Source organism: Sinocyclocheilus rhinocerous, unplaced genomic scaffold, assembly GCF_001515625.1.
Source record: "Sinocyclocheilus rhinocerous isolate Xijiao unplaced genomic scaffold, SAMN03320098_v1.1 scaffold2564, whole genome shotgun sequence".
NCBI classification, from domain to species: Eukaryota; Metazoa; Chordata; class Actinopteri; order Cypriniformes; family Cyprinidae; genus Sinocyclocheilus; species Sinocyclocheilus rhinocerous.
In genome coordinates this window covers 113109-127966 of record NW_015666206.1, presented here as the reverse complement: position 1 = coordinate 127966, position 14858 = coordinate 113109, and the positions used below count along the sequence as shown (strand labels likewise).

The following is a 14858-nucleotide window of genomic DNA, read 5'->3' as shown; positions in this document are numbered from 1 at the left end:
CTGGAAACCCTGCTGCCAGTATATTACCGTTAATTTACAAAAAAGCCGTAATTCAGAATACCGTAATAAAACTGTAAAATTACGGTACACTCCTGGAAACCCTGATGCCAATATATTACCGTTAATTTACAGGGACATTTTTTACAGTGTATGCAAGTAAATTTGGTTTTAAATGCTATTTCATGTTAACTTTAAAATGACGCATGTGATGAGCACAACATGACCATAGAAACTACTTTGTAATGCTAGTAGAACTGTGTAGTGCTCATTAGGCACACAGAATGTTCCAATTTTACCACAAAAGCTCAGTGGTATTAGTTTTTTCTGTATCCATTCCATGACGCCATGTGCCCACTATGCTATACAGAAACAAGCAATTACTGTGATTGGGAGCAGATAGTAGAGATGCACATAACTGCTCATACACGCCAGTCTAACTCTGCTGAAAATGTACAATGGTACCCTTATCTGGCTGGCATGTAGCCTAACCATCAGGACGAGCCCTGATAGACTATGAGAAATCTCTCCCACAGTTCAGTTAAGCTTCTTCGCACTTGGACGTCAGACACATTAATGTTGAAGACAATGAGTATTATTTTCAGGAAGGGCAGGCTAAGAAAAGAAAATAACAAGAATTAAAAAGACAGTTAAAAAGAGAAGAAAAATTCAATGTGCTGGATCATAATGTAACTTAATGCTGAAAATGAAATTAGAGATTTTTTACTTGCTGTCACAGCAGTGAAAGTAAGTCACAATTTGAAAACACGGGACTTTAACCTTGGAAGGCCTACAAAGACATGAAATAATGCAAGTGATTTCAAAATGAACATAAGCCTTAGAAACCTCCACCGAGTGTGTCTACAGGCGTCATCAACCTAGAATCTCATTGACAATGTTGATGGTTCCGGGCTTAGTGACGAAACTATGAGGATAAGTTGCTGAATTTGGTCGCTATAAAATAATTCAAAATAATAACGTAAATCTGTGAAAATATCTTGGAACTCTCCAGTTGATGCCACAAACTCCGATCTCTGTCTCTGTTAGTTTGATCTGACGCTTCTGCGTGAGCTCTTAACTAATGATTCACTGGAGCTTTGCAAGGACCGCCTCCCTCATTTCCATGTTGCACACGGTAAATTAAAAAGGAACACTGTAAAATCCAATAGTTTACCTTACTTAGATTTAATTAGTTATGCATCATATGACCCCTTTAATAGACTTTTCACCCATTTCCTCCATGTCTGCAGTTATCTTTCACTAGATGCATTCACTCGTTTGAGTGTTGAATTTTCAATACAACTGAAATATTTGAGAGCACATCACATAAGCTAACTTCATAAATTGATGTTGATTTTTCTAAAATGTTTTTTTTTTTAACTCACCATTATAGTGATTAGCATTCCCTTTGGTTGGGCACTTGGAACTTTGTATAGGTTACTATAATTTTTTCCTGTTAATGCAGCAATGCATCATGAAGTCAAAGTTATTTGATTTCAAGAGAAGAAAAGTAGTGAATTAATTGTTTTAAGAAGATGATCTTTCTTCTAATTTAAGTATTAGTGTATTTTTTTTGTGTTTATTAATGACGTTTTTCAAATTTCATATTTTATAAATATTTTGAGATGCTTTTAATTGGGTTTATATAATCCTTAAACAGTGTGTGGTAATATGCTAAAATCACACAGAGACTTAAACATTCAGCACGTGAATCACAACAATGGTAACAAATATTACCATAAATTATTCATTTATTTTCATTAATTGTAACAATAACCATTTTATTTGCTCTTTTTGTTATGTTACTACTGACACAAGACAGCAAATAAAATTGGCAAATAAAATCAACAACTGTAAAACAAAGCTACTGCATAATTTATTCTGCCGCAAAGCACTCTGGGAGTCAGTGAGTAGCTATACTAAGTCATAAACCTAAATGAAAGGATCAAGTACCCCGTACAGTCCTTTTTTAGTTACTAGAACTCACGTGTAAGTAAACTATACTAACTAAGCATTTGTCAGTACAACATACAATATATATATATATATATATATATATATAAGAATAAATAAACGCATGAATAAATACATTTAAAAATAAGTAAATAAATACATAAATAAATAAACCAAATAAATATAAAAATAAATGAAAAATAAGAAAATTAAAGTTAAAAAGAATAAAATTTAAAATAATTCAGAAAATAATACATAAAGGAAGAAGGTAATAAAAAATAAATACAGGATTACATTTTATTACAAATTAACTATATATGTTTTTGAATCCATATATCTATTTATTCATTTATTTATTTATTTATTTATTTATTTATAATTTTTGCAGGTTTGGTCCTCCATACTTTACTTGCTAATAAAAGTACAAGCTATCAGTTAGTTTTAGCTTTACAAAAAAAAAAGACTGTTTCTACATTAAAATTAAGAGTGATTAGATGACAGAAGGCATGTAGTATAGGTTTTGATCATGTTGATTATTTAGAAGCCTTAGAAATTTGCTATTTTCTTGCTATATAGCTATTTTTATATTAAGGCATACTCCAAAAGTCACTATTTAAAGCTCTCTCCTCGGTCCACCAAGAACATTTATGGATTTCAAGATGCAAAAATAAATAAAACAAAACAAAAAACAAAAATACATGAAAGTTTATGTCAGTGATCAAAAGAAAGCCAGACGCAACAAAAATGGAAAAGCGCTCAAAACAGCACTGCTGTATTAAACCTGTGATTCTCCCTCAGTGCAATTAAGAAGCAAATCAGCGGGGAGGATTAAAACATCCACGTCTGACGTTCCAATCTTGACAGGCCTTCCTGAGCTCCGCTGCACATTTACAAAGTCCTGCAGAGTACCCTGGAGAAAATGCAACACAAATCGAGGACATTTTAATAATGTAACAAAAAAACAAAGCTTGCTACTCGGAATGTATTGAAGAGTACTTGACAGGTCTTTAAATATATTCTGAGCCACTGACAGAGTAGGGTTTATGTTGAAACATGCATCCCTTTCTTTCCTTTCTCCTCTTGTGTGAACCAAACATGTGACATATGATATCCTTCTTCAAAATAAAAGCTCATGTTGCGACTGAAATTAGATGCTGTTCGCTCCATGCAGTCAGATGGTGACATTGATTTCCTCCGTTTGGCCTGCAGCCCTTCAGAAATACTCTCCGCTGAGCCAACGGAGAGTATAATCACATTCCCACAAAGCCAGCTGAGACCATCAGCCACTTAACGTTTCTGATGTTGACAATGCTATTACTCAGTTTATCAACAAGTGCAGAAATGCTACAGTGAGATATACCAGTTGATTAGCATGGAGTATCGCAACATTGGAAACGTACTGAATATGGTACTTGTAATCAGGGTTGGGGAGTAACGGAATACATGTAACAGCGTTACGTAATCAGGATACAAAAATCTTGTAACTGTAATCCGTTACAGTTACATCAAAATGTAATCAGCGCAATCACTTGCATTTTTGCTCATAAAGGTAAGAGTAATACATCATTCAGAACTGTAAAGGGTCTACTTATATTTCTAAAACAAATCAAAAACAAAAACTCTTTCATTATAATCATAATCCGTAAAGATGCACTTCTCTCTAAAGTCGCATTTAATGAGGAGAGATGGTGAGTCAGGATTGACAACTTCATCCTTTGCGATACAGACTCAGAAAACACTAGTTCAATAGTAAATTATTTAAATATCTCCTTACTATTTCCCCCTGACACATTCATGGTAATTATTTTTGCGTCAAGCTTTAGCCTATTGCATGCATTTGAACGCAGATCTTTTCAGCTGTGCTGATGGCACGCATACTGCGGCTGCTGGACACTTAACACCGTCGAGCCGCTCTTGACAGTCGCGGTAGCACGGTCTCGTGTTGTTTTCACCAGGCAGCGTGGCAAAAAAAAATTTTCATCACTAATTGATGGATGTCTAAAATATAAAAATAAGCAGAAGCCTAAAACAGGCCCGAGGCCTGGCCCGCGTCTGAACTATGATGTGAAAATGAGCTCAAAGCCCGGCCCTTGGGGCGTAAAAAAGTCGGGCTGAAATGCAGGGCTCAAGTTGCTGGTTCTATTGACACATGTTGACTCACGTGAGCCGCCTGCTGGTGCATGCGCAAATAACACCAGTCTACAATTATTCTCCTCAAATGCGGGATGAATTAATTACGATGCTTTCTGCTGGGAAAAACGTTTTCATGTCTGGAAATTTCACAGTTATTTTGTTTTCAAAGTGGATAAAGGAAATAACATAGTTGTACAGAACTAGTGGAAAATGAGCCTGAAAATTTAGAAATCAACTTGAGAGTCCCCACACCCCGGATCTGTCAATGAAATAAAGAAAGTTAGCATTTCACATTCATTTCGACATGTAGGCTTATTTTAAAATAGACTAATGTATATGGTGCACATGTTTTAATGTTGTGTATAGCCTAAACTATATTTATTTTTATTTGTACATGTTAAAGAAATAAAAATAATAATAAAAATAAAACTGTAATACTAAACTGTATAGCCACTAGATGTCTGCATAGCCTTTTATATAAATATATGGTCTGTAATATCTATGGTGAAACAAGACACAATTTTTAATAGTTTCAAATAGTTTTTACTATAGTTTTTATTAGTTCTAATTTTAAAGTCATAGTTAAATAAAAGTATTTAGATATTGCTTTTTTGACTTATTTACATATGTAACTTGAAGTAATCCAAAAGTAATCAGAATACATTATTTTTATATTGTGGTACTTGGATTACGATACTGAATACTTTTTTAATGGAGTAATTTGTAACTGTAACGGATTACATTTTAAAAGTCACCTTCCCAACCCTGCTTGTAATAGACAAAGACAAAATTATTCTGCATTCTGCAGTGAGATAAAGCATAATATCTTTAGCCGTTCACAGTGTAATGTTCACTGTAGCGATGCAACTGATAAATTACCCTGCTGGAGTGGCGAACGTTGAAACTCTTGGTAAGTGATGCACGCTTAGAATAACTAAATGGACTTCTGCCCCTCAACTACCCTTTTCCTGCAACCCTGCAACACATTAACCTCCACACCATCACGCCAGCCATTGACGGCATGTTATTTGTCGGCACGGTCACATCTCTGAGTGCCACCATATCCTTCTAAAACCTGTGAATAATGCATGTGCAATGAGCCGGAGGGAGAGAGGGGCTGGAGCGGCCAGAAGTTTTGAAGCGATCCATATGGAAGGAGTGCAGGAGTGGCGCTCTCCCCTTCTTTGTCGGGTATTGATTTCATGTCACTTCGGACAGTTGCGTTGATACTGATTCCAAACAAAACAGACAACAAAAGAGGTTTGAGCTATCTGCAATCGTTAACTCGAGATTGCACCACACAGGGGTGGGGTGTTTGTTTGTGTGTGCGTGCGTGACGGAAAAGAGGTTCTGCGGCAGGGAGGCAAAACACAAGCAGCTCATTCATATGTAAAAGATGGATTGTTGTGAATAATAGTTTAATCAAGCCCTGCCTATTGGTACACGTGTGTGCAGCGAGGGATGGATGTGATGCGTGGAGTGACATTAGCTAATATGGGAGATTTGTCTGTGACAACTTTATCCATTAGCAAGTCTCCGGCCTGTGCTGTTGCAAAGCCGATTTAGAGTCGTGTGATAGTATCGTTGGGCATCAGCGAGCCTGCAGGAATCGTGGAGCGACAGCTGTGCTGATTCAGAGAGATACTCATGAGGTATAAGCATTCTGCTGCTCTGAAGTCTAAAGGGATTATGCCTAAACTTGGTCATGGCTCTTGCGGGCTCGCTACATTTTCGAGAGGGCACGCAATATAGCCTCAGATACGCGTCATCTGCATGAATTGCTTCTCTCTGCAGCATGGGGGGAAGAAGAGCAGCTACTTGAAGCTGGAATCATGCGACGAGGTCAACGTCAAAGAGCTACACTCTTGCCATTCTTGTGATTGAGGTCGCCTTGTTTGTATGCACGGAGGGTTTGAGCTAGTTTGATCTGCCATCCAGAATAGACTAATATAAGGACCTGGCAGTCAAAGTAAGTGTCAGTAGTCATTTAGACTTGGTTAACAACAAATTTGTAACTCAGTGAATCTCCTAAAGCTTTCCAAGCAAGTATCTTTGAAGCTAGGGACAACAAGGACACACGATGAAGAACCGTGTGTTGTTATTATTATGTTGTCTCCAGCAGTGCCACTGGTATGGCAGAGTGAGTTTGATGATGGAGACAGTGGGTTTCTGGAAGAAAGCTTGCACCATTCCTGATGCTTATTAATATTTGGAATTGCATGATCCAATTTTCAGAAACTCGCCTAAATAATGTTAAGCACGTCTAATCTGTGCTAAGACATGTTGGGCATTTTTTTCCTGAAGATCGACTTTAATGCTAACATTCAACCTTGTTCCACTGGCTCGCTGTGCCTCATTTCTGGGATAATTTTCTGCATTTGGGGGGGAAAAAATGTTTTATTTGCACATGCCTGGCAAGGCTGAAATTAAATTTACTTGGGTAGAGGCTAAGCAACAAAGGGCTATGGATCACAATAAAAGCATATCAAAAGCAAATAACCCTCTCTGACTGTAAGGGAAATGGGTCAGCTGAATAAACAACACTATTTAAGTCTCTCTCTCACTTTAGTCAAAAGAAAATGTATTCAACAAACACCAAAGTAAATAGCACCATGAAGCATGCAGTAAAAAGGCCCTGGTTTGTCTATTTAATAGTCTTGTTTATTCTGTTTGTTTTTTTAATCTATATACATTTTTTACAAGCATATAATGAGCCCATGTTTCTGGGACAGACCTACAAGCAGATGCAAAATTCTTGATGAAACAACATGAAGTCTCTCAGAGGACTGTACTGCACAAATTTCATTGCTCAGGGGGTCATACGTTTCTCTTGAAAATTACTTATAACACTATTACTCAAAAGCACTGTAAGATCAACAATGACAGAATAGCTTGTTGCTCTTTATATTGAAATTAGCAATGCACCGTTGTATCAGCCATCACATTTATTTTGTTGTATATGGTCTACAGTCAGCTTCTGTGTGTAATATATAATAATTACCTACCCAAATTAATTAAATCTTTAAAATGCAAAGTATATGAAATGCTTTGTGATACGTTAAAACAGTGACAAAATTCAATGCTCTCAGTTCATTTGAATGTAATTTTGTTCCCTAGCTGCACCTCATGCCACTGATAACAAAACACTGTGAGACAACAAAGCTTCCTTTTGTAAAGAACAACTTGCACCTTTAATTAACAAACATATGTTATAAAAGGCAACTAAGTCATATGAATTTGCATTGTTTTGTTTTTGCATTTGCATTCAAAAGTATATGTAGCTGTGGTCTCACAATAAATAGTCAAAACAGCAAATTATTGGTGTTTGCCTTTAAGTGTATGGTAATATCTGTATCATTCCTGTGCATCCCTGGAAATATATTTGACTTTGAGCATGGTTTGAGATCTCTTTTGAAAGATACCATTAGAGGCTACAAGGATTTTATTAGGAGAAAAAAATCTGAGGAGATTTATTGAAGATTTAGTGGTCATGCATTGTTGTTTCCTGACCTGCAGGATTTTTACATCGAAAACGGTCATAATTCATAAATAAAATGCCATATGTTTTTTTTAGATCTACTACAGTGTGAAGCTGACTGTTTAGTTATTGACTTTAATTACCAATGCATAAACAGTAATCCATCTGCAAACATCAGTGGCACATGAACAGCACTTAAATTAAGCAGGCAAGTATATAAATACATAAGCAAATAAATAGGTAAATAAATACAATTAAAAAAAATAATAATAGTACTTGACAAAATTTCTAAAGTGAAAACAGAGGTGTAAAATACAGATTCCAGTAAGTCAAACTTATGCATGGCTTTTTAACATCTGAAATCATCTTCTAAATGGTGGTTTTATTTTAAATGGTGGTGGGGACGTGATAGATGTTCCAGGAGACTGGTGCTGTGATGTCACACTAAATCAAATTTAGTACATTTTCTATCTGCTGACATAACTGGAAAATGAATTTCTGCTTCCAAAGCAAGGACCTCACATTCAGTGACCCCTACTGAATATCGTGTGTGGGGGGCGCACTAAAATGAACGGCTGCTATCCCTCCTCTTTCATCTCAGATGCTTCTTTCTTCCCTCTCTTATTATCTCTCTCTATCTCTCGTGCATGTGTTTCTCTTTTGCTTATGTCACTGCCAGATGAAATTGGTAGATTCCAATCAATGTTCTTCTTTGACTAATTACTCTGACAAAGATGGTGAGGATCCAGATGAATAGATGCCTGCTGAGCATGCCTGGCAACACACACGCAGACGCTGTATCAAGAAACATGCCAAATATATCTTCCTAAGCAGCTAGAAATCTGCAGTATAATGATACTCAGGGAACCATGGTTACATAAGTAACCTGAGACGTTCTCTATTAAACACTTACTAAGAGATGATCTGGTATGATGGCTTTGGATTTAGGCCACTGTTAAGGCCTAATATGCTCACTGCTAAATTATTTTTGTTCTTCGTTCGAGGGGGAAAAGACGCTCCAAATGGCTGAACAATGATATACTGTTTGCATGTATTCCGATGCCACCCACACTGCATACCCCAATGCTGGTATATAGATGAATATATAGAATATTTAAATATGTGCCGTGCGCTATCCTCTTAATAACATAACAAAACCACAACAAACAATGACAGCTGTGACAAAAGAGTAGTTAAGAAAGCATCTGAACACAGAGATGTGGATATGTTTACGCCAGATCTGCATTTCGAAACTGTTTAAGTCAGGATGTTTAGGATAACGAGGGACAAGACGAGACACACCTGACATCAATGAACAATCAACGTGAGGGAGAAACTGGGTCACGGAGCACATGGGGAGGGAAAACACAACAAAGATAGTCCAGGGGCGTTACATTACTCCCCCCTCCCGGAAGGCGCGTCCCACGCCGTAACAACAACAGAAGGAGGGACGGGTGGGAACTTGGGAGGAGGCTCAAGAAAGGGACAGACACCCGGGAGGGGGCTGGCAGACAGAGACCAGGGAGGTGATGAAGGAGGGAGGAGCTAGGGAGGAGACAGGAGGGACTTGGAGCAGGCAGTGCCAGGTGGGACCCAGGGCACAGCCGAAACATCGACCCACGGTGGAGCCGACGGAGGGAGGAGCCATGGTGGAGGAAGGGCTGACGACTCCATGGGGCCGACCAATCGCGGCGGAGCAGTTGGCAGAGGAGCCCGAGGCGGAGACGGAGAGCCGATGGGCCAAGGCGACGCCATAGCGACAGAGGACCAAGGAGGAGCCGAAGGGAAGGAGGAACCTGACAGAGCCAGAGGGACGGAGGGACGAGGCACAGCCGGAGGAGGTGGAGCCGACGGAGGGAGGAGCCATGGTGGAGGAAGGGCTGACGACTCCATGGGGCCGACCAATCGCAGCGGAGCAGTTGGCAGAGGAGCCCGAGGCGGAGACGGAGATCCAGAAGGCCACAGTGGAGCCATAGCGACAGAGGACCAAGGAGGAGCCGAAGGGAAGGAGGAGCCTGACAGAGCCAGAGGGACGGAGGGACGAGGCACAGCCGGAGGAGTGGAGTCCCGAGGCGACGGATGGTCGACGACAGACCAAGGCGGAGTCGGAGGGACGAGGGAGCCCGGTGGAGCCAGTGGTCTATGGGCCGTGGCGGATTCAGAGGCTGGAGACGGAGACAGTGGATCCTCCAGCCACGGTGACGATTGAGGATGGCAGACCCGCAGAGCTCCCACCATACAGATGGAGGGCTGAGGGTGAGCAGAGGGGCTGCCAGACGACAGCGGTGAAGGAGGCAGGAGCGGGTGGGTTGGCTTGCATTTATGAGCCTCCGGGCTAAACTCAGGAACAGGAGCCCTCTCCGGGCTGAACTCAAGAACAGGAGCCCTTTCAGCCTTCCACATTCCCAGATCCATTAATTGCTCACCCTCAGCCATGGTGCAGGGGGCGAAGCTCCTCTCCGTGCTCTCACTGTCCATGACGATCTCCCCAGTGGCGAGCTCTGTAGCCGGCTCTCACACCTGGTCTGACGTCACAGGCTCGGGCTCCGGGGCGATCCTCAGCACTGTCGGTCTCTCTGGCGATGGCTCGCCGGTCGCGGGGAGATGGTGGGCAGGGCTCTGGGTCTGGCTGTATTCTGGATGGGAGATAGACGCTCTCCAGACACCGGATGATAGCTTCTCTCCAGCTTAGTCCGGTGGTCTCTGGGAGGTCGATGGGGCGGTGGTAATTAGCCCCGATCCAGAACAGTGAGTTCAGTGCAGTGTCGTCAAACGCCATTAAAACGGCGAGCTGGCTGAACTCAACCACATACTCCAACAGGGAAAGGTCCTTGCGGGCTAGGGAGGTTAACTTGGCAGCGAGGGGATCCATGGGGAACACGGGGAAAACGGAAAACAAACACTGTAAAAAACACAGAAAACAAACGAAGGGGAAGATGCAAATAAACTATTTTGAAGGTTGGGTCTTCTGTCACACTATGCTGTCGAAAGGAACGATGGAGACACGAAGTGGCATTAACAGTCTTTAATCATAGAAACACAGGGGATAATCCACATCAGGAACTGGAGCAAACACACGTAGACAACAAAGTAGACCCGACAAACATAGACTGAACAGACGGGCTAAATACACAGGATAACGAGGGATAAGACGAGACACACCTGACATCAATGAACAATCTACGTGAGGGAGAAACTGGGTCACGGAGCACATGGGGAGGGAAAACACAACAAAGATAGTCCAGGGGCGTGACAGTTATATTATAATTACAAAATTATAATTACAACTTAAATTGCAACGAGTAGCTCTCCAGTGTGTTCATGTTTTAACTGGTGTCTCACGAGAGCCGATGCGAATGCAGCATTAAAGAAGGGGTGTCTGAAGTAACGAAAGGGGTATCTTCACAAAGTATCTTCAGGTACACATTAAATGGCCCACATATTTGTCAGGAGCAAACAAACCTGTCTTTACTACAGATATGGAACTAAAATCTACCAATCAACCTACAGATGGCAGAGTATTGAATAATATTACTTATTACACGGCTCTGTGGAATACTTGATTCTGATTGGTCAGTCGCAACATTCCGAGGTATGTTATACCTCGATAACAACCGGTAAAAGCTGATAACAAATAACTGATAACAATAAGCTGAATGTTTTGTACACTGTAATGGATTATAAGATAACTAACAAACTGGTAAGATTTTAAGACATTTATGTCTTAAATCAATATATTTTATCGCCATAATTATTTATGTGGTGAAATGTTTTGTAATAAGTGTATGACTGCACTGTATCCCTTAAATGTCCGTCTAGTTTGAACTTGTCGCTTGCTTGCAACTGCTGTCTTCACGGAAGCTTTGCATTCAAATATTTCAACTCAAATCAATATTTTCTGTCTAATTATTTACTTATGTGGCAAGTAGCCGTGTAATAACCTCTGCTTCGCATCGGGGTCCTGATCACCCTGTCGGGGGTTATTCTGTGATAACAACGGGCTTGATGTACATTATCCCTGACTTACTAAAGGAAAATTGCCTAGGCCAACATATTTGAAAATTTGACTCTACATCCATTACATAAACACGCTTTAGAGCACCAAAAGTTTTAGATACACAATTACAGACAAGTTACCATGATACCACCACTACATTACTATAAAGCACATATTTTACTAACATAACGCTCATTTTGTCCTGAACAGATGCATAATATTATGGTAAGTTAGAACAGCCAGAACTGCAACCGGTGACAAAACAATAAAGTGAAATAATCAACTAATTACAACCAATTATCTAGCCCTCTTATATGGGGGGGAAATAACTAAAATATTGATATAGTAACCTAATATTAAAGGCAGGGTAGGTGATTTGGTTTAAAAACATTTTTTGTTATGCTGGTTAAAAGTCTCTTCACATCCCGATACCAATCACTAAGTTAAGTGGTCTAAATGTATTTATATGTATTTATATTGTCTATGGAAGGTGTAGGACTATAAAATGTTCGTCCAATCATATTCCTCGGTCCGAGGGCTACGATAGGCTGTCCTACCTGCCTGTCAACGTATGTATTTGCAAACCTCTGCGCACCCTATTCACGTAGACATGATACGTCATCAGCGAGTTCCATTACGCAATTGCAGACCGAGCGAGAAATGGAAGGTATTATTATTGTAATATTATGCGCTTTGTACTGTAATGTTTTCTTACCGGTGAATGAGACATGAGGTAATCTGACAGCGTTGCATTCAACCCTCCACCAACGCTGTCTCTCATCGTGTCGCTGGTCAGTCTCTGGTCTGCCTGTGTGTGTTCATGTGTTTTGGAGGAGGCATGGCTTTGAAGAGTGATTTGCAGCGAGGGTGGGATCTTATGCTTTCAAAGCTAGCCTGCTATTGCTAGCCTCTCTGAAATCACCTTTCCTACATTTAATGCTAGTAAGCCAATGCAGTTGAGATTATTATTTATCTATTTTTTTTTTGCGAGGGTGGGATCTTATGCTTTCAAAGCTAGCCTGCTATTGCTAACCTCTCTGAAATCACCTTTCCTACATTTAATGCTAGTAAGCCAATGCAGTTGAGATTATTATTTATCTATTTTTTTTTGTAATCATTAAAATCCCTTTTCACAATCATATTGATTGAGGGGGCAGGACAGCCCGGTTGAGGGAGTGACGCCCAATCACACCCCTCTGTGGCTCTGGCCCTGTGTCTTAAACCAAAGGGCTGAACAAAATATTATTTGGCCAACACCAAATGAACTTCACAATTGCAAGATTTTGTTCGAAATGACATCACACCAGTTTGCTCTTCTGTTTTGCTTGAAGTATATCAGACCCTTTATGAACACACACTTGAGACACACTTGGAATGGGTGGAGAAAGATGTATGTCATGGCAGGGGTCATTTTTTATGATTTAATGCTGTACTTAATTTTTAGAAGACCACTAGTTCTGGCTCTTAATTGCAAGCTCAAAATCTCTGTCTGTACGTACCTTCTCAATTCTGACATGTACGAGTGAGCTAATGAGCAGTGAAAACTAACTGGCATCACAACAACGCAATCTAGGCTAAACACGTCTCGGAATCCCTCAGGTTCTTCCAGCGTGAGTTTCTTTCCAGGTTTATTGAGTCACACTTGTAACCAAGCCTGCTCCACCACCGAAAATCCAATTCATGGCAGTTTGTGTGAGCGATTTACAGCCAGCTACGGTTGGCTCCAATGACATTTTGCAGATCGTAAAAGCCCCTGCACAGTAATACAACCTTATTAATGAATGTATTAGCTGCAATGCATCCCTAGAGCCTGCAACATGGGGAACAGAGAAAAGGTAGAGTGCGGCTAGGTGGGGATGAGTCATCCTACCTGGTTTGCAAGCTGGGGTCGAAAAGCATGAGGAAGATCCACACGCAGGGGATGCACGCTGCGAGCTTGCGGAGAATGCCAGCCATATCACTCTGAGTTCTGAAAGCCTGCAGAAAGAAGAGGGAAAGGAGGGTGAGAACAAGCAAAATAGTCAAGTGGAGAACTTTAAGAATATGGCATACAGGCTCTGTTTCTTGTACTAATTCTGAGGGTCAAATATGAATGGTGCTACTCTGCTGCCTGCCATTGATGTGGACAGGTAATCTGTCGATTTGAAATATCAATATAAATGTGCATAGGAATGAATGGTACCAATTATTAGCAATTCAGTACAAATACTGATAATTTTAATAAAGCTTGCAAGTGCATATACAACGAATATGATAAGACATCAACATAAGCCATCTTCAGCATTTAATAATCGGTTCCTTCATGAGCTGGAATTTAAATTGACCGTGCCCCACAGGAAGTTGAAATGGAAGATAAATTAAATTGCAGGAAGTAGAATTTAATGAATTATAATTCAGAGAAATTTAACAGGTAAGAGTATTTTGATAACCTTGTTCCATAAAATGAAAGTTAACCTAATAACAGATTAAAAAGAATATAAATTAAGTACCCATTTCTACAGTGTGGCATTTCTAATAGATTATTTTGTCTGTCTGTCTGTAAGGCCTATAAAACTTGTAGCACAGGCACTGTCAAGCAATCATTCCAAGTCTGAAAACGTTTCTTTTCTAGGTAGAAATTCTGCATTTGTACAGTGTGGCATTTCTAATAGATTCTTTTGTCTGTCTGTAAGGCCTAAAAAACCTTGTAGCACAGGCACTGTCAAGTCATCATTCTATGTCTGAAAACGTTTCTTTTCTAGGTAAAAATTCTGTATACTGTCTGCTGTCTTCAAATTCAAATTCAGAAACTACATTTGAATCGCTAAAACATTCCTGAAATATAAGGTATTTATAGCATAAGAAGTCATTTTTAAGTTAAAATATTGATTTAATAATTGGACAAACTATAATTACAATACAGATGACCAGGGTACCCCCTTCATGTCCCGGGTCATGGCGGACCTCTGTCACCTCTTCAAGGTCCAACAGATGAGGACGTCGGTCTACCACCCGCAGACAGATGGCTTGGTGGAGAGGTTTAACCAGCAGGTACAACATCGGGCCGGGGCCGATCACGGGAATGCGGACGGTCTCTCCCGGGGCTGGTCCGGTTGGGCAGGTCTGGCAGGTAACCAAAAATTCCCCCCCCGTAATACCCCCACAACGAGTTGTGTGTTTCCCCACAGGACCAGGGCGACGCCTAGGGGAATGTGGCGAGTACCCCGGTTCCAGATCAGCGTCGCCCTGGAAACACCGCTGTCACACTGATCACAGAAGCACAACACCTGTGCGTGATGAGTGGCGCACCTGGAGCTCGTT

General features: G+C 40.4%; 1 protein-coding gene across 1 annotated transcript in view; it reads right to left on the bottom strand.

Moving 5' to 3' along the window:
• Window positions 1-14858, bottom strand: part of LOC107732185 (gamma-aminobutyric acid receptor subunit alpha-3-like) — a 146253-nt gene that overhangs the window by 101449 nt on the left and 29946 nt on the right. Inside the window, exon 2 of the mRNA XM_016543460.1 lies at window positions 13429-13535. Coding sequence (XP_016398946.1) covers window positions 13429-13514 — 86 coding nt within the window. The 5' untranslated portion in view covers window positions 13515-13535. The remainder of the gene's footprint in view (window positions 1-13428; window positions 13536-14858) is intronic.